Below are 20,950 nucleotides of genomic sequence, written 5' to 3' on the forward strand. Positions count from 1 at the left end.
CTTATTTCTCTGAAAAATGGTAAATATGGTCTTCTATTAGAAGCATATTCTTACACTGGTTCTCTGTATGCTCTTGATAAAGATTTATTATTTAGATTAGTTTTAGGTATGTTTTTGTATTTAATATAACTGTTTATTTTTTTTTTATGTCTTTTATGTTTTTACTGTCCTCTGTTTTTGGACATGCACTGATATTTTGAACTTTTTTGTAAATTGCATATCTTTGTTACCATTTTGTAACACTTTTTGGATATGTTTTGAGTATGCAATTTGTATGTGGTTAGGGGTACAAAAATATTTGAAAGAGACCACTTCTCCCCATAAACCTAGTATTATAAACCAACCAAAACTGTCTCACTCGTGGAAATGCCCAAACCATTTGAAAGAAATGCCCACAGCCATGACACCATAGATATACCTGAAGAAGGGAGGATATTTCCATATTATTTTCAGAAAATATTTTCCTTGGTATATAGATGGGGGCATTCAGTAGAATGTATAAAAAGCATGGCATTCATAGTTAGCTGCATGCTGGGAAATACATTGATTTTCTGTTAACAGCCAAATATTATTTTACATTTAATAACCATATTTACTTAATGTAGGTGTATATAATGGAAACAAATAAAGAAAAATATTCAGCGCTGGATTCTTGTACACACCACTAATAAATGGACCAGCAGCTAAGCACTCAAGGGCAATATCTCCAAAACACCTTCTGAATACATAATAGAAAAATAGTGCAGCGCAATCCTAGTGGTAATATTATATAATCATGCAGAGTCCCAGTGTTAATAGGTGTCCATATAAACAGATAAAAGTCTCCAGTGTAAAGTGGTCCTAGGGCAATTCCATAAGGTGCTTGTCTCCACGAGTGCTCATGCAATCCCACCACCTGTTCACACTGCCGCTCACCTTAACAAAGAGACCCTACAGGGTCAATCAGCATTTCATCTCAAAATCAAAGCATCCTCACACTTTCTTCCTTAAGCGTAGTAAATGATTACACCTCCGATGCACTGTCAGCTCCTCAAACAATGTTACCAATATGTGTAGGAGAAAAGAAAGAACGATCTAATGCTCTCTGTATGCAATCAAGCACTCTTTAATCCATATAAGTAAACAACTCACATTTTTGAAGAAAATAACAGCGCATATCTGCAGAGTTTGCAAGCAGGCGTGCATCAGGTCCACCAACCCGGAAGAGTGAGAGGCGGGTCACGTGACGTCCCTCGTACGTGTTACGTCCGTAAAAGTAAGCGGGACTTCTTCAGCGAGGGTCACGTACCATACTGCGGACCCGTCTTTTATGACAATATGATCTGCCCACCTCCTGTCTTCAATCAACTAATCAGTATGATGATAATGGAAACAATTGGAAGTACAACCCGTAGCCATAAAATTGCCCATTAGACAAACTGGCTTGATCAGTAAGACTTAAAGAGTATTAAAAATGTGCAAAGTCCAGTAAACAAGAGAGGCTAGGAAAGTTTAAGAGCTACTGTACTCTAGTTAGGAGGTAATTTCTGATTGCCTGGTTCTACATGAATAGGTGTTTTGGATAACTTTGTTGCCTTTCTTAAGAGAATAAAGTCCAACAGAATTCATGCTGCATTTGCTTTAGGGACAATCCAGACCTTGTTCTTAGGCTCAGGCTTAGTTGCGAACCCATGCCCTGCAGAAAAGTCCAGACCACGTGACTATGCTAAAGTGGTATACAGGGGGCCTGTATAAATCTGCCTAGGACATCTGACAATCTGCAAGCTTATGCATTTTATGGATATGCATATGTAGTTAAAGTTGCTACTGGTCAATGCCAACAGGAAATTTAAAAGCTTTTTTTTTCTGCATATATGTGAGAAATAAAAGATAAGCATGTAGAGCTCACGTTGTTGCCACTGTGTAAAATGTTTAAAGATGTTTACTTTTTTTTATTTTTTTTATGCAACTTAAATCAGAAGCTGAAAAAACTGAAGATCCTGGAGGAGTTTCTGGCCAATCTGGATTACAACGCACTTACAGCCAGGACTGCAGCTTTAAGAACAGCATGTATCGTGTGGGAGACTATGTGTATGTGGAGCCTGCTGAGCCCAACCTTCAGCCACATATTGTTTGCATAGAGCGTCTTTGGGAGGACAATGCTGGTGAGTTTTTCATTGGTTAATAAACTTTGAAAAGAGAAATAGGGCTTTTTTGGCTATACTTCTCCTATGGGTCACTATGGCTAAAGCTCACCGTCGGCTGGCATCACAGACCCATTCCAGGCTCTAAAAAAAAAAAAAAAAAAAAAAAAAAAATGCTTGGACTGGCAGCTGGCTCAGTCTCTCAGTGAGCCACCAAGAGCTTGAACCATCCGCTCCCTCCCTCTCCACAGCCCATTGCTCCAGTGAGCCCTGGGGGAGTAGAGCACAGAGCTGGTGACTGAGAGTCACCAGCTCTCTGCAAGCTGAAGACTGAGACCTCAGCGATTAGCGGTGTCTGATCACTCGAGTTCTCAGTCCTAGAGGCAGCTCTTTTTTTTTCGAATCCTACACCTCTTTTTTAACCACTTGCTGACCGCTGCCCGACTATATACGGCGGCGGTCAGCCCCTCCCAGGCAAAGTGACGTACCGGTACGTCACTAGCCTGGGAGCCAATAGGGGGCGAGCACGCGCTGCCGGAGGCGTGCTCCCGCCCCCGCTCGTTCCCTAAGAAGCCCGCGCGTGTGACCGGCGGACCCGATGTCCAACGGTCACTTGCGATCGTCAGGTGGAGAGGGAGAAAGGCAGGCGGCTAATGTAAACAAAGCCGCCTGTCATTCTCCCCTGTGTAACAGCACAGATCATACGGTCCTGCTATATAGGACCGTTGATCATTGCTGTTACACACACAGCCACGTCCAATCACAGCACGCCCCTAGGGACACACTTAATCCCTCCCTGTCCAATAAAGTTAACCCCTTCCCTCCCAGTGTCATTTTTACAGTAACAGTGCATATGTATAGCACTGATTACTGTAGTAATGTCACTGGTACCCCCAAAAGTGTCAAAAATGTCAGTCAAGGGTCCGGTCTGTCCGCCGCAATGTCGCAGTCCCGCAAAAAAATCGCAGATCGCCGCCATTACTCGTTAAAAAAAAATAAATAAAAATTACAAAAATATTTCCCTTAGTTAGTAATCGCAATATCTTTTGCGCAAACCAATCAAAATACGCTTTTTGCTTTTTCGGCAAAGTGGTTGTCTAGATCCGGGCCGCCGTCATATGACGTCGGCCCGTTCTAGCTGCTACTGCGCGCCCCCGGCGGCGCGCAGCGGCGCGATCAGGGATGAGGCTCGTCCCTCAGACATAGCCCATCACTGATCAAGGTAAACAGCCAATAGAAATTGGCTGTTTACCACGTGATCGGCTGTGTCAATCACAGCCGATCACATGAGCGGCTCCAGCACGAGCCGCTCGTTCTCTCTGCAATGCGCGCCCCCGGGGGCGCGCAGAGCAGCGATCGGGGACGAGGCTCGTCCCTCGGACAGAGTCGATCCCCGATCTAGGTAAAGAGCCAATGAAATTGGCTCTTTACCACGTGACCGGCTGTGTCCAATCACAGCCGGTCACAAATGTCAACAGAGAACACGGTAACTAGCTGTCACCGTGTTCTCCTCCTCACACACTGATCCTGTGTGAGGAGGAGATTGTGGTAACAGCTAGTTACCAACTACAGTGCACCCTAAACACACTGATTGCCCCCCCCCCCCCCCAATAAAGAGCACCTGTCACTAGCCCATCAAAGTACCCGAGTACCTGTCATCAGGTACTCAGATGACAGGTACTCGGGTACTCTGATGGGCTGGTGACAGGTATTCGGGTACTCTGATGACAGGTACTCAGGTACTCTGATGACGGATACTCTGATGACAGGTACTCGGGTACTCTGACGGGTACTCGGGTACTCTGATAACAGGTACTCGGGTACTCTGATGACAGGTACTCGGGTACTCTGATGACAGGTACTCGGGTACTCTGATGACAGGTACTCGGGTACTCTGATGACGGGTACTCGGGTACTTTGACAGGTACTCGGGTACTCTGATGACAGGTACTCGGGTACTCTGATGACGGGTACTCGGGTACTCTGATGACGGGTACTCGGGTACTCTGATGACGGGTACTCGGGTACTCTGATGACAGGTACTCGGGTACTCTGATGACAGGTACTCGGGTACTCTGATGACGGGTACTCGGGTACTCTGATGACAGGTACTCGGGTACTTTGAGTACCTGTCAACGGAGTACCCGTCATCAGAGTACCTGAGTACCTGTCACCTACCCATCAGAGTACCCGAGTACCTTCCACCTGCTCATCAGAGTACCTGACGCCTGAAGTACCCAAGTACTTGCCGCCTGCTCATCAGTACCCATCACTACTCATCAGTACTCATCAGTACCTATCACGTATCAGTACTGATCATCAGTACCCATCAGTACAGTATCACCTATCACCTATCAGTCAGTGAGTACTACTCATCAGTACCTATCACCTGCCTGTCACCTGCCCATCAGAGTACCCGAGTACCTGTCACCTGCCTATCGGAGTACCCGAGTACCTGCCACCTGCTCATCAGTACCAGAGTACCTGTCACCTGCCCAACAAAGTACCCGAGTACCTGTCGCCCTTCATACAGCCACCATGTCCAAGTCCAAAAAGGTTTATATACGTCGTCCGTTTAAACCTAAATACCGGTGTTATGGCAGCAGATAGCTGCCATAACCCTGGTATTTTTTTAAACGGTGGACGGTTGGCTTTCCGATAAGGGTGGTCCCAGCGGCGGATTCGCCGTGGGATCACCCTTCCGGGATGGCGGAAGAGGCTCCCCCCCCTCCCGACGCGTTCCGGTCCTTTTCCCCGCTTACCGGACCCGCCGGCAGCGGGGAAAACGATCTGGTCCCGAATCCTCACAGACAGGATGTCGAGTGAGGGCAAGCTTGCCCTCACTTGACTCTATGGTCTTGGAGGACCGGAGCTACGGAAAATGTTGTTGCCTAGCAACCGGTTTAAAGGTCCTTTTTTTTTTTTTTTTTTTTTTTTTTTTTCATTTTATATTATAATTATTTTTTATTTTTTTTTTCTATCTTTTAGTGTACTTGTGAGATCTGAGGACTTTTTGACCCCAGATCTCACAAAAAAGAGGTCCTGTCGTGCCTATTTCTATTACGAGGAATATTTACATTTCTTTTAATAGAAATAAAAATGATCAATTTTTTTTTTTTTTTTTAAACGGTGTAAAAATAAAAAATAATAAATAAAATAAATAGTTAAAAAAAAAAAAAATTAAAGCGCCCTGTCCCCGTTAGCTCGCGCGCAGAAGCGAATGCATACAGAAACCCCGCCCACATATGTAAACGGTGTTCAAACCACACATGTGAGGTATCGCCGCGATCGTTAGAGCAAGGGGAATAATTTGAGCCCTAGACCTCCTCTGTAACTCAAAGATGGCAACCTGTAGAAATTTTTAAATTGTCGCCTATGGGGATTTTTAAGTACCAAAGTTTGTCACCATTCCGTGAGCGTGCGCAATTTTGAAACATGACATGTTGGGTATCTATTTACTCGGCGTAACATTATCTTTCACATTATGGAAAAAAATTGGGCTAACTTTACTGGTTTCTTATTTTTTAATTAAAAAAAGTGAATTTTTTCCAAAAAAATTGCGTTTGGAAGACCGCTACGCAAATACGGTGTGATAAAAAATATTGCAATAATCTCCATTTTATTCTCTAGGGTCTCTGCTAAAAAAAATATATAATGTTTGGGGGTTCTAAGCAGTTTTCTAGCAAAACAACTGATTTTAGCTTGTAAACACCAAATGTCAAAAATAGGCCTAGGCAAGTGGCTAGGATGCATGATGATGCTCCTTGGATGTTAGGCCCCTCTATATGGCTAGGCTGTGAAAAAGTCTCACACATGTGGTATTGCCATACTCAGGAGGAGTGGCAGAATGTATTTTGGGGTGTCATTTTTGCTATGTACATGCTATGTGTTAGGAATATCCTATAAATTGACAACTTTGTGTAAAAAAAAAAAAAGTTTTCATTTTTTTCCCACATTTTCCAAAAACCTGTGGAAAAAAATGATATGTTCAAACGACCCATAATGCCTCATAGAATATACGTTGGAGTGTTTGCTTTCCAAAATGGGGTAATTTTGTGGACTTTTCCATTGTATTGGAGCTCTAGGGCCTTGAAAAGTGTGATGGGTAGTAAGAAAGTTTTATGTGTATTTATGCTCCTAGAACGCCTGAATGTGCTTCTTGGACGTGGAGTCTCTTTTTGTGGCCAGGCTGTGTAAAAGTCTCACACATGTGGTATCGCCATACTCGGAAGGAGTAGCAGAATGTATTTTTGGGTGTAATTTTTGCTGTGTACATGCTATGTGTTAGAAATAGCTTATAAATTGACAACTTTGTGGGAAAAAAAAGAAAAAATTTTTTTCTTCATTTTCCCAAGAATTGTGGGAAAAAATTACAACTTCAAAAAACTCACCGTGCCTCTTACTAAATACCTTGGACTGTCTACTTTACAAAAAGGGGTCATTTGGGGGTATTTGTACTGTCCTGACATTTCAGGGCCTCAAGAAAGGAGATAGGCAGTCAGTACATCTGGTGTGATCAATTTTCAGTAATTGGTACCATAGCTTCTAGACTCAATAACTTTCACACAGACTAAATAATATACACTAATTTGGGTTAATTTTACCAGAGACATGTAGCAGTATACATTTTGGCCCAAATGTATGAAGAAAAATTTATTTTTTGCAAAATGTCATAATTGAAACTAAAAAAAAGTGGTTTTTTTTCAAAATTTTTGCTCTTTTTTTGCATATATCGCGAAAAAAAAAAACCCCAGTTGTGATCAAATACCACCAAAAGAAAGCTCTATTTGTGTGAAAAAAATGACAAAAATTTTGTTTGGTTATAGTGTAGCATGACTGAGCAATTGTCAATCAAAGTGTGAGAGTGCTGAAAGCTGAAAATTGGTCTGGGCAGGAAGGGTGTCTAACTGCTCTGTATGGAAGCGGTTAATATAAAAAAATGTGAAAAATATTGTTATTTTTGCAAAATTGTCGCTCTTTTTTTGTTTATAGCGCATGATCAAAAAATCCCACAGGTGATCAAATACCACCAAAAGAAAGCTCTGTGGGGAAAAAAGGACGTCAATTTCATTTGGGTACAGCGTCGCACGACCGTGCAATTGTCCGTTAAAGTCACGCAGTGCCGAATCGCAAAATAGGCCCTGGTCAGGAAGGGGGTAAAATCTTCAGGGGCTTAAGTGGTTAAGGAGTACCAGTCGCAGATGGGCTTATGCAGGAATATAAACTTTTAGTCTTAAGGGATAAGCCTATATTAGAGGCATTATTAAAGCACACCCCCAGTACTTCTTAGCAATATACATTTTAAAAAAATTTGACTTCAGATGTGGAGGTATATACATTGGCAAAGGCAGCCGTAGGGTAACCATTGCAAAAGTTCTATAGGTTTTTAAGGGTTCCCATCTCTTCTGTCATTTACACAGAGACTGGGTACCACTAGTATGGTATACTCAAAGCTGAACTCCAGAAAACTTTAAAATTATCACTTACAGTAGGACCTCACCTGCACTGCAAGGATTAATGGCTTGTTTATGTGTAGGGATCACAGAAAAGATGATTTACCAGGTCCTTCACGCTGCTAGACCAGTCCCCGTAGCATTTTCTTCCCCACTCTTTGGTGGTCTAAGGTCCTGACATCATCAAGACCAATGCGGGGTCCATGGTCTTACTTTGGACTTAATGATGATGTCGAGGGACAGTCCACTGCTGGAGTGTGGGGGGAGCTAAAAATTGGGTATTTAAATGCGCTTCTCTTCTTCCCGTTGATTAAACAAGCAGTTAACCTTTGCTGTTTGGTTGCAGCCCCACTGCAAGGGAGACTTATAAAGTTTCCGGGAGTTCAGCTTCAATCATTCTGTGTACATCATAATTAAAATTGAATGATTGTATTTTTTATGTAAATTTCTTACACACCGCAATGCAATAGTATGAAATTTTATTATGCATGTTGCAAAGATGATTTTTGTTTGTGCTTGGGAGTTGTACTCATCTGTCATCTGGATTGATTTCATGCAGAATACTGTACATTGTTAAATGTTGATTGTAACCTTGGCATTTTTTTGCAGGTGAGAAATGGTTGTATGGCTGCTGGTTCTATCGGCCCAAGGAAACATTTCATCTCGCCACTCGGAAATTTTTAGAGAAGGAGGTCTTCAAGAGTGACTACTACAACAAAGTCCCTGTGAATAAAATTCTTGGCAAATGTGTTGTCATGTTTGTTAAGGTAAGTAAAATCTTGCTTGTATAGTGTAATACTATTTGATGATGAGAAGAGAAACCTGTAGGCTGGCATTACATTTTTGACAATGCTAGTTCTCTGACTATCAATGCCAGTCTTCAGGCTTTGGTTCTTTCTGGGTCACTGACCCTGAACAAGTATGTAGAGCAGGAGTGTTGGCTTGCTACATAATTTTCCCTGGACTGTCAATGATTTTATTTGTTTTGCTGAACTTATGCAGGAATATTTTAAGCTGTGTCCTGAAAACTTCAGAGATGAGGATGTGTACGTGTGCGAGTCGCGGTATTCCGCCAAAACGAAATCCTTCAAAAAGATTAAGCTATGGACCATGCCCATCAGTTCAGTCCGGTTTAAGCCTCGGGATTTGCCTCTGCCTGTGGTGCGAGTGGCTTCTGTGTTTGCACTAAAAACTAAAGAGGAAGAAGAGCCACCAGCTGAGAGCACAGAGGAAATGAAGGAAGAGGACAATGCTATCTGCTTGGAGAAGGTTTGTTTCTTATACCCAAACTGTTTGTACAGCAGGGCTTGACAAATTTGCCTGAAATCTAGGAGCCAGCTAAAAAAGTTAGGAGCCAGTTTTTTTTTTTTTAAACTAAGTGCCGGTTCACACTCATGCGGCTGCGGCGATCGCATGTAATATCGGAGCGCACTGCTCCTTCATTACATGCGATCGGCTGTGCGGTGCGAGTTTAGCCATACACTTTGTATGGCTAAATTTGCACCGCACCCGCAGCAAAGACGCTCAGGACCCTTTTTTTCAGCCCCATCAGGATCGGATTGCACAGCGGTTCACATTTGTGCGATCCGATCCTGTGCGAACTGCAAGATCGCACTGCGATATGCGATCAAACTGGGGGTTTCATTAAGATTACATTGACACCCCCAGCGTATCGCATATGGCAGTGTGAACTGCCAGGGGCGCGCTTGCGATGCGGGAACATGCTGCGAATTCGCAGCCTTCCCGCATCGCATAAGTGTGAACCGGGGCTTACAACCAAGCTTTATTTAATAAAACGGATACTAAATTTACAAATAAATACGACTAGAACTCCACTCTCTTCTATAGCGCAATTGGATGGAAACAGACTGTCTCTTTCCATCCGATGCCATCTGATCCGATCAACGGGATGGATAGATGATCCTGTTTTTGGCGGACAGGATCAGATGGCGGCAGATTACTGCTTCATAGAGGAGACTGAAGGGTCCGATCAGGTCTGCCTGAAAAACTGACAGGCGGACTTGATCAGACAGCCCGTGTGAAAGGGGCCTTCGGCTGTGGCACGGCGATGAGGAAAAAAAAAAAAAAAAGATATATATATATATATCTATCTCTCAATTTTTTTTTTTTTAATAAGAATTGGAAAAAAAAACTTTTTTTTAATAATTAAAAAAAAAAAGAAAAAATTATTTATTTTTTTTACATTTAAAAAATAAATTAATAATAATAACCATACTCCCTGTCCACTTACCTTTAAGCAAAGGTAACTGGACAGAGAGATGAAGCCTTAAAAAAACTTTCCTTTCATTTCCTCTTTGGAAGGAGATGGAAAGGCATTAAGAACATGCATTATTCCCGGCCACCACAAGAGGGCGCCAGTTGCCCAAGCCTTTCTCATCTCACAGAAGAAGGCCGAAAAGCCGGGGCCTCAATTTTTGGACAGCGCGGAAGTCCGTGCACTCGAGGAGAAGGTGGGGGGCTCAAAAGGGACAGGACACCCTATGCAGGGCACCCCAGGCGCCAGGTCGCTAATTCTAGTCGCAAATGCGACCTGGCGCCCGGGTTTGTCGAGCCCTGTTGTACAGTGTGTTGGCTGTTAGCGTTTTTTTATTAAACCCGTTCTTGTTTTACAAAAGTGTGTTTTTGTAAACTGTTCAAACCTCTGTCAGGTCTTTCTGCTGCCTTTGTGCATGTTTGGGAGATTTCCTTTAGACCTGATCACCAGGACAAAAAGTGATTTCACTTAAATGCACACAGCAAGAAAAATACCTTTCTTCTGTAGAGTGGGGGAGGGTTGACGATTTTTTTTTTTTTTTTTTTTTTGTCCTGGGATATAAAAAAAAAAGTTTTGTTTTGTTTTCTTAGGAAAAAGAAGATGTTGCAGTTGACATGCCCAATGGGGAACCTGGTTGCCATTACTATGAGCAGCTTCGTTACAATGAAATGTGGTTGAAAGTTGGGGATTGTGTGTTCATCAAGTCTCATGGTCTTGTTAGGCCAAGAGTGGGCAGGTAAGAACCTCTTCACTATTGTAGAGATTTGTTCAAATATTCATAAGATGAATTGGGACTTTAATTGTGTCTGTACTGTAATGTTAAAATGTTGAAGAAGAAATATTTAAAACAAGGCACAGAATTTTATTTTTTTTTAAAAAGTGTTTTTGTATATCTCTTATTCACAACTAAAAAGATCTTACATAGAGTATTCGACTCAGTATCTAAAATGACAATTTGCAGAGATATCACCTCTGTTGTCAATATAGCACTTCACTATGAATAAAACCTATCCCAGTAATGATCTTTGTATTGCAAACTAAGAATCATAATGATCTTGAACTTTACCTTCACAGATACTTGTAAAAAAAACTTTAGAAAGTGGTAATTGATGATGATCTTGATGCATTTCCTGTTTGAGATTCCACTTTTATCTCTCATACTGGAACCCAGTGTATCCAGCACCTGCATGGTCCAATACATGTCAGTGGCATTTTTGCAGGGGATCTAAGGCACACAGTGCTTTGGAGATTTTGTCATCCGTTTTTATCTTAGGAAGGCATTTTAATACACAGATGTTACTTGGAGGGGACCCCAGCCTTGAGCAAATGAGATCTCACCCATTTTCTTTGAAGAAGTGTCTTTTGCTCCAGGAAATGTGTTAGAACATCATTTATTAGGACTGTTGGAGATTGGTCAAGCATCTGTGAATGTAATATACAGTATGTCAAATATATACTGTATCTATTGTAAAATATTTCTATTATATGTCTAATATACACATACACAGTATATGTCTATATATGACCCTTGGTTTGTAATAAAATGTATTGCTGTCATATGTATACATCTCAGTAAATAGTCTTTTTTTTTTTTTTTTTTTTATTTGTACGGAGCAACTCCATCTTCTTTTCTGTCCAGGAATTTTAACATAATATTTGAGTGATGATTGGAATTTGAACCAAAATATTACATTTTGAACAAAAATGGGTGTGGTATTTTGATATAGTGTTTGAGAATGTCATGGATGCAATAAAATCGCAATTCATTTTATGATTGTTTGCAAGATAAGATTTCTAGTTCAGAGCATTTGCACTGGCTCAGGGACCCCACAGTTTAACTATTTGGCATGACACAGCTCTGACCCTTGATTTCAGAAGATTTCAAGGATCAGAGCTCTGCCTTGCTCGTTTTTTAAAAAAACTTTTAAAAAATTTAAATAAAAAAAAAAACACAATACGCAGTAGCGACAAATTTCCAAACATAGGCGCCACTTTAAATGTCTTTACAGGTTACCACTTAATAATCTAAAGAGGAGAATCTAGTGCTAGAATTACTGCCTATAATCTGATGTTCGTGGCGATACCCACATGTGTAGGTCGATCACTGTTTGCATGCATGCAGGACCAACGCATTATTTTGCCTTTGTGTGCTAGCACAGGGGGACAGGGAACCTTTAAAACATTTTTACACTTTTGCTTTAAAAAAAAAAATGTTTTTATCACTTTTATTGCGGTCACATGGAATGTAAACCTCATTGTGACAGCATTCAGGACCAACATAAATTGTAAAACCGTCTAGTTCTGTTCACCTGAGAAGGAATGTGCCGGAACTGGAGAGAGTCCAAAGAAGGGCAACAAAATTAATAAGGGGATCGTAGGACCTCAATTATGAGGAACGACTACCAGCACTAAATTGATTCTTCCTGGAGAAGAGACGCGTGAGAAGGGGACATGATAGCGATTTACAAATACCTCAATGGTGATCCCAGGCATAGGATAAAAGCTATTCAGTCTCAGGGAGTGTAAGAGGGCATAGGGCCACACAATGAGATTGGAGAAGAAGCGGTTTAACCTCAAGCTGCACAGGGGGTTTTTCACTGTCACTGTCAGGACGATAAGGATGTGGAACTCTTTTCCACAATTGGTGGTGTCAGCGGGAAGTATTGATATTTTTAAAAGACTCTTGGATGTGCATCTTAAAGAACACAACATACAGAGATATGGGAAATAATTCTGGACACTGACACTCATATACACCTACCAAGGTTGAACTGGATGGACTATTGTCTTGTTGATGGACTATGTAAGTAATAGGCACGTGACAGGTACTCTTTATGGAGGGATCTAGGTCAATAAGATCCCTCCTTTTGCACTTGAAAGCGTTCAAAGTGACAAGATCAGCGATTTTGAATACTTTTGAGTCTTCAAAAAAGGGCGCCATTGACAGCCAGTAAGTTATGTAATTTCACCACTTCCAAGTTACGATAGCGGAGACCCATTCAAAGCCCATTCTGTTTTTTTATGGGTCTCCGGCCAGCTGGCGGACTTGACGGCTGGTAGCTCATGTCTGCCGGTGGGACGGGAGAGCCGCAGAAGGCACTGGGAGGGGGTGTCCCCTCCCACTTCTTGTAATAGCAATTGAGTGGCTAGTTAGCCACTCTGATTGCTATTACAAGAGAGCCGACCGTCGACTCTAAAAAACGGTAGTGGGGTGATGCCTGCAGCTGAACTTCAAAGTTGACCATTTGAAGTTGTACGTACCAGGTACATGATTTGGCAACAAGCGGTTAAGCACAACGCAGTAATCTCAAGAATTGGTTTCCCAGATTCTTGTAAATGTCCATACCATTTTCCTGGTTCAATTTAGTGTTGTGAATGTTGTTTCTCTTTTGTGACCCCTAAGGTTTGTGCACTGCATTGACCATTTCATATTACTCTGTAATTTTTTGATCAGGATAGAGAAAATGTGGCTTCGTGATGGAGCAGCCTATTTCTTTGGACCAATATTTATTCATCCTGAGGAGACCATTCATGAGCCAACTAAAATGTTCTACAAGAAGGAAGTGTTCTTAAGTAACTTGGAAGAAACCTGTCCAATGGCCTGCATTTTAGGTGTGTGTTTTTTTTTTTTTTTTTTTTTTTTCTTTTTTAGAAAGATCAAAAAGTAGGATGTATTCTGTTTTGAGTGTGTTCTTATATTTTTTTTTTTTTTTTTAAGTCATTTGAACTACACAAATGTATATAGTCAAATAGAAAAAGAATATTGAGAGAAACCACCGAACTCTATGGAATTGGTTATGATGTTTTATAAAAAACAGTATTTGTCCTGGAGTCTACTATTCATTTTCTGACTGTTCGTTCTTTGATGCATTTTTGGGACAAAGTAAATGGTGGTGTGGGTTTTAATTGTAGTATGTAACCCTGTCATTGGCGCAGAAAGTAAGGGAAAATCTTACATTTTACAGAGCATCCTAGGAAGCTGCCTAGGGACGGGGATGGGGACTAGGAAAACTTCCACCCGGATCACCTGGTGGAAATAAGATTTTTTTTTTTTTTTGTATTTACCATAAAATCTTTTTCTTGAAGTCTGAGGGCCCAATGCTCCAAATTAGGAGCTCTATCCTCCTCCTCCCCCCTTCTCTTGAAAAACCTGTCAAAACCAGGTACCTGCTCCCCAACCCCCCCAAACCCCCCCCCCAATTTTTTAAAGAGAAGAGGGGAAGGAGGGTAGAGCTCTGCTTAAAAGGTAGCCGTTTGCCTTCAGCTGTTATTATCTATATTATTTATCCTAATTTGGGTCACCACCAGGCCCTCAGACTTCAAAAAAAAAGATTTTATGGAAAATACAAAAAAAAATATTATTTCCTTTGTACCGGAAATAAGGTAAAATGTAACCACAGACAGACCTTAAGAACCTGACGGGTATTTTCAATTGTCCCTTTTTTATGCAAAGCTAAAATAAATGACCAGCGTTGAGATTTAGATTTTGGAATGGTGTACCAAAAGCAACTCAACATCTACATTTTACTATCATTTTCTGTGCATTATGCGGTTTCCAAAATAGATTGTGGACAGCAGCCTGAAGAACTAAAAATTATTCAATATTGAACTTTAAAAATATATTCTTCAAACGATTCTAGTCCCATCTAGTGTTTTTATAGTTGAAGCGACTGAACACTGTTGCTCCACTAGGAAATGGTTTCTTTAATGATGTTGACATTTTGATCTGGGTTATACCATGTGCTTTGAAGTAAGACAGTTTGGCTAAACACTGTACTACTGGTGATGTGTCTTGCAGGAAAGTGTGCAGTGTTATCATTCAAGGATTTTCTGTCTTGTCGCCCAACTGAAATCCCTGAAAATGATGTATTGCTTTGTGAAAGTCGGTATAATGAGAGTGACAAGCAAATGAAGAGGTTTAAGGGGCTGAAAAGATTTTCATTGTCTGCAAAAGTTGTGGATGACGAAATTTATTATTTCAGGTAAAGTAAAATAAAACTTGTACCATACTGTTCATTATACTGTTTCACCTCATATATTCTTTGTGGTGTTAAGCATCCTGTGCGGACAGAAATATGGAGGCTGCCACTGTGGACCTTCTGGAAATGTTAGTTGCCTGGCCATTTTTGGCTTAATATTTTTGAGTCACTAACCTAAAGAAAACATGACGCTAGTGAAGTCCAAGAAAATTCTGACCAACTAATTTGCAGGGTAGGGGGTCACAAAAATCATGGATCTGGGCTTTAAAGTACCAAACTTGAAGATAAGTTGGTGCTTATGTTAATTGCAAAGAAGTTTTACTTAACCCACAACAGTAAAATCAGTCTGTATATACAGTAAAGCATGCTTGTTATACTCACTGTGCAACCTAAGGGGTTAATCCTCCGCATTGTGTAAAAAGGCTGTTTGATCCAGTCTTCTCTGTTCCTCCCCTTCTTCCACTGTCTCCTAACCATCTCCTGCTAGAACAGGGACACGCTGCACATGCTCCATTTGGTGTGCATTGCTAGAGTTTTTTTTTTCTTTTCTTGGGAGAGTGCATGTGATCAGCACAGGGCCAGTCAGCACTGTCCAAAGGGTCAGGGGTCATGCAGCCTCATAGGATAATCAGAGCAGAATTAAAACTCCGCCTACAAGCTATAACCAGACACTGATAGGAGTCACAAGACTGCTCTAACTGCTGATGAAAAAAAGGTATTTAGCAGTTTATATTTACTAAAACTATTGCATTTCCATGTTCTGTGTACTCCTGGGGGCCATATATAGTAAATGCAGGGCCCTGGGTTGAGTAAAAATTTTTAAGGCATTAAATAAAACCTAATTTATTGTCGTAAACCTTATATACCCTTGCAAGGGGAAGTATAGTAGTTTGGTGTGTTTTTTTTTATTAGCTGGTGATTTTATATTTTGTTACATTTCTATAAAATTCATCTGGAGAGAAAAGCAGATAAAGACACTGTCAGGGGGTGTATTGTGATCTCTCCGAGATTTTAAAAAGAAACCTAAAAACGTTTTTTTCCCATCATTTTTTAGTAAATATTTTCAATTACAACTCTGACATTGCAGGTACAAAAGTTAACTTGAAAATATACATTTTAAGTAGGAAAATCATTGTACTACAAACAATTGCAAAGTATAAAAATTGTGTGGGGGGGGGGGATTGGTTGTGGTTTGGGGAGCATTACCCTGAAGGTTGAACTTGGACAAGTTTTATTTCTTATGTGAAGTACATGCATGCTAAGTAATGTGTAAGTGTTTTTGATGGTAGGTCTGCGTTAAGCTCAGTTCACACTACTGCAATGCAAATTTGCTATGATTTTCAGTGCGTCTTTGATGCTACTTGGCTGTGTTTTTGCATAATCTGTGGGATCAAGTCACAATGTATATCGCACCAAAGTATCACAGGAACCTTTTCCAGAATTGCACCATGCGGACGGAGTCGCATTGGTGAGAACGGGAATCATTGAATATATTATTTTCTTGTCATTTGATTCTGTGTGACTCACATTTTGAACCACATCCAATTTGCATATGATGTGAACTAGACCAGCTTTCCATGGAGCCGGTTCACATACATACGGGCCAAGTGCGGTGCAAATTAAATAGGGTCCTATAGGGCTGGGCGATTTTGCCTAAAAAAAAAAAATCTTCGATTTTTAAAGAAAAATTCGAGTTGCGATTCGATTTTCGATTTTTTTTTTCCAATGCACTTAAATAATGACTGCAGAGTCTGGAGGGAGGACTGAGGAGAAGGAGAAGCGCTGTATATGTGTGTCTGACTCTGACGGACTACCGCCACGCCTGGATGTGACGTCAGCTGCGGGCGGTGCGTCTGTACAGGGGCTGTGATAGGTACAGTCCAGAGAACGAGTCCACAGTAACCAGCCACCTTTTTTTTGTTTGACTTTTAAACTTTTTTTTTTTTTTCAAACTCGAGTTTTTTCTACAATACTTTTTTTCTGCCTTGTGCAGCCACCAAACTCCCCAGTAACGGCGGGCGGTGCGTCTGTACAGGCTGGGGCTGCGGCGCGCTGTGATAGGTACAGCCTCCCCGGCCTGGATGTGACGTCAGCTGCGGGGCGGGCGGTGCGTCTGTACAGGCCGGTGTTGTAAAATTTTGTCGGACCCGTGAAAAAATCGGACCTCGTCACTTCCGGTGACAGAGCATCACAAAACAGCTGATAGGAGTTGTCCGTGCGCATGCACAGAAGACATTTTTCGAGGTTTGGAAAAATTATAGCAGAGAGCGGACAGCTGATTGAGAGGAGGCGGGGCTGAAGTGCGACGGAGGACGGATGACACCGCCGCGTCATCGAGACATTAGGGACGGAGGCACATATGCAGAGCTGGCGGAGGAGGCGGGATGGAGGTGCGGCCGTGTAATAAATGCAGGGCTTAAGCGACTCCTTCTGTTTTATTATCTTTAGTAATTATCGTATTATTTATCCTTAGGATTTCATTACACTTAGTATTTCTTATTTTGTATTATAGAAATACTAAATGTTATGAAATCCTAAGGATAAATAATACGATAATTGCTAAAGATAATAAAACAAGGAGTCGCTAAAGTCCTGCATTTATTACACGGCCGCACCTCCGTCCCGCCTCCTCTATTCAGCTCTGCAGATGACGCGGCGGTGTCTTCCGTCCAACCTCAGCCCCGCCTCCTCTCATTCAACTGCCCGCTATGTGTTATAAGTTTACCAAACCAAGATAATGTCTTGTGCTCATGCGCACTTGAGACTCCCATCACCGGAAGCGCGCTGTGATAGGTAAAGTCTCCCCGGCCTGGATGTGACATCAGCTGCCGGGAGAGGAAGCGGGCGGTGCGTCTGTACAGGCCAGGGGCTGTGATAGGATAGGCACCTATCCTATCACAGCCCCTGGCCTGTACAGACGCACCGCCCGCTTCCTCTCCCGGCAGCTGACGTCACATCCAGGCCGGGGAGACTTTACCTATTACAGCGCGCCGCAGCCCCGGCCTATACAGACACACCGCCTGCCCCGCAGGTCCGTTACTGGGGAGTTCGGTGGCTGCACAAGGCAGGAAAAAGTATTTTAAAAAAAACTCGAGTTTAAAAAAAAAAAAAATAGTTTCAAACTAAAAAATCGATTTATCGCCCAGCCCTAGGGTCCTATGTGTTTTCCAGTCCAGTTCAGGTGCAATTTCAGTGTCAAATTTGCACTTAAACTGCTAAATGCAAACCGCACTGGAGTCTGCACCGTAACTGGACCCACATATATGTAAACCCAGACGTACAGTTGTTTCTAACCTGGTTGGCAAAGTGAAACTACCATTAGTTTTAAAGTAGCAAAAATATGTCTTTGATTAGGTATTTCCTTTTTTGTAGAAAACCTATTGTTCCTCAGAAAGAACCATCTCCCCTCCTGGAAAAAAAGATCCAGGAGTTAGAGGCGAAGTTTGCGGAGTTGGAAGGAGGTGATGAAGAAATTGAAGATATGGGAGAAGAGGAGGGTGAGATCTTGGAGGCCCCGTCTCTCCCACAACTCCAAACGCCCATGTCTGGTGAATTAGATCTCATGCCATACACTCCCCCCCAGGTAACAGAAAGCAATGTTAGGGGAATCCTTTGCTGATAAATGTATAGAGCTTTCTAGAAGTTAAATAGATCCTTTTGAAGTAATGTCCAGAATGAGTTAATTTTTAGCCTAGGTTTAACATATGTTTGTCCTCCAGGGTCTAAAAGTGGACTTACATTTTTAAAAGGAAGTGATATGGTTCTATGTTTTGTGCCCCCTGTTTACTCATTGTGCAGGTAATTGATTGTGTTTTGTCTGCTGCTCTCTCATTGAAAATGGACAAAGTCTAAGATCTTAACTATGGAATATACAGTAGGTTGGCAAGATGTATCAATGCTATTTATAACTAGTGTGACCAAAAAGAAGATCTGGGCTATGGGACCAACAGCAAATATAGCACAGTGAAATGCCCACTTATAATACCAACTTCTGCTTGCTATGTGATTGTTTATTCCCAGCACCCATCCCACCCCCCAACATGTGACCCTTCTTGGTTTTATTTAGTTAAAATATGTATTTATTGGATACAGTAATACAGTATCATACTACCATTCTGTTTACATTTTTAAAAACCAAAAGTACCCTTTCCATTATTTGAGGGAAGCCTACCTTGAATAGGGTGATGACATATCTCATGTTCTTGAATAGATACAAGGTGTGTAAGCCTTCCTTTCTGTCATGTTTTTGTTTTTTTTTTTTTTTTAAAAAAACTTTAAAAAGCTTTTAAAACGCAGATATATAGAAAAATCTAACCCTATTTTGCCAAGATACCTTTCATATTGGTCACAGCTATAGTCAGACGAAAGCGGTAGTATATGTACCAAGTCATGGTAAAACTTTGTGTATGTGGGCATTGGTGCTTCTTCCCATTCCTCTGTTCCACACCTTCTGTAAGACATGGAGGAAGCTGATTTGACATCATTGATCTCTGCTGCACACTTGATTTGATCTTATCTTTCAAAATCAAGTCTTTGCAAGACAGGAATACAACACGTCCTACTTTCAGACTCTTTATAGACCACCATTTTATATACATGGGTTGTCTTAATGTGATCTTCTTTATAGTCTCTACCTTAGAGTCTGGCCCTATGAAAGCAAAAATAAAGTAAGTGGGGGATAGAGGAGGAAGGCCACTTACACTTCTGTTTACATCACTCAAATCTCTCAGAATATTACTGTGAGGCCAGTGTATACTTCAGACACTAGACTCTAACATATAGACTAACTCTATAAGTTAAGAAGGGTAGCGTCTATCACCACTACTGTAGGTTATCTTTATCCTGCTTAAAATTCAGAAACTGTTACTACAGAATTTCTGTAAAAGTACATCATTTCAGTGTACTGGTCAAACTTTAAGGGGTCTTTTTAAAAAAAAAAAAAAATAGGTTAAAAATGTCACACATTTGCACAGCTGCCACGACTAATTGCCATATTGTGTCTAATATGTTTATTTCTTATGACCGTCAGCTCCAGGTAGTGGCCATAAGTTTTATTTTCCTGAAATGCCTCGATCAGGGGACCTCAATCACTAGATGGAGGTGACGATCATATTAAATACTTTTTACGCTGAGATACATGACTGAGGCCACCCAAAAAACGGGGTGGGTAACAACATCAGCCACAATGACATATGGCTCTTTTGTTCACCCTCTCCCATTTTCCCTGCATCCTATTGGGTGTATTGCGGTAGATGGCAAAATAGTTGACACTGCTAAAAGTGCAAATAGCAAATTACTTTATTGTAACATTGCAGTATTGTGGAAGGATGCATGTACAAATGCGTTATGGTCATACCCTGCACCAGTTGCGCATCTTTCATGTCTTTTAAGCACGGTCTGGTACTGAGCGTACAATCCTGTTATAAATATCTTGACTGCTACAATTTATTGAACATGTGTGTTCTTATTTGTAACATTTCAAAATGCAGTAAAACAAGCCCTTAATAAAAAAAACAAAAAAAAAAAAACTGAAACGTATTAGATACAATACAGTGGTTATTCATGCTTGCGACATTCATACAGCAATTTTTTTTATTTTTAGAAATAGACCTCCTTCATGTTAGAACTTTTTTTTTTTAAAGCTTTTAGGAAGGTCATCAAACCTACACACCTCAAGTTTGAAATGCAATTAAAAAAAGCTTGAACTTGTCACAAATATACAAAGTACTTTATGTAAATTTCTGCCATTTTTGTAAAACAAGCTCCTCCCTGTCCACGTCAGACATGAATAGATGTATTCATAAAAAATGGGAGCTCTGGGGCCTTAAATATGCTCTTTGCTTCATTACCTAGGGCCCTATTTATAAAGCAGTGAATCTTAAATTCATTACATTATCACTGCAGGTGAATATTCCAAGTGCATGTGTTTTAAATAACTCATGACAAGTGAATGTTTGGTGCAAGTCACATTTGCTGATTTTAAAAAATGCCCCTTAGTGTACCACTGACCAGAAACTCACTGACTGCATGCTGGTTAGTTAATCATTATGGTCCTGGCATTATAAAAGTATGTTAGCTGAGCATTTTCTTGTTGCTATAGCAACCAGTCAGAATCTATGT

General features: G+C 41.1%; 1 protein-coding gene across 4 annotated transcripts in view; it reads left to right on the forward strand.

The window, feature by feature from the left end:
• PBRM1 (polybromo 1) overlaps nucleotides 1-20,950 on the forward strand; it is a 179,058-nt gene that overhangs the window by 110,003 nt on the left and 48,105 nt on the right. For all 4 annotated transcript variants that reach the window (XM_082265488.1, XM_082265485.1, XM_082265487.1 and 1 more), the window contains exons 18-24: nucleotides 1,959-2,144; nucleotides 8,186-8,343; nucleotides 8,579-8,845; nucleotides 10,442-10,587; nucleotides 13,306-13,463; nucleotides 14,650-14,833; nucleotides 18,203-18,413. In XM_082265488.1, the coding sequence (XP_082121614.1) occupies nucleotides 1,959-2,144; nucleotides 8,186-8,343; nucleotides 8,579-8,845; nucleotides 10,442-10,587; nucleotides 13,306-13,463; nucleotides 14,650-14,833; nucleotides 18,203-18,413 (1,310 nt within the window). The remainder of the gene's footprint in view (nucleotides 1-1,958; nucleotides 2,145-8,185; nucleotides 8,344-8,578; nucleotides 8,846-10,441; nucleotides 10,588-13,305; nucleotides 13,464-14,649; nucleotides 14,834-18,202; nucleotides 18,414-20,950) is intronic.

Source organism: Pelophylax lessonae (genome assembly GCF_965119305.1).
Source record: "Pelophylax lessonae genome assembly, chromosome: 8".
NCBI classification, from domain to species: Eukaryota; Metazoa; Chordata; class Amphibia; order Anura; family Ranidae; genus Pelophylax; species Pelophylax lessonae.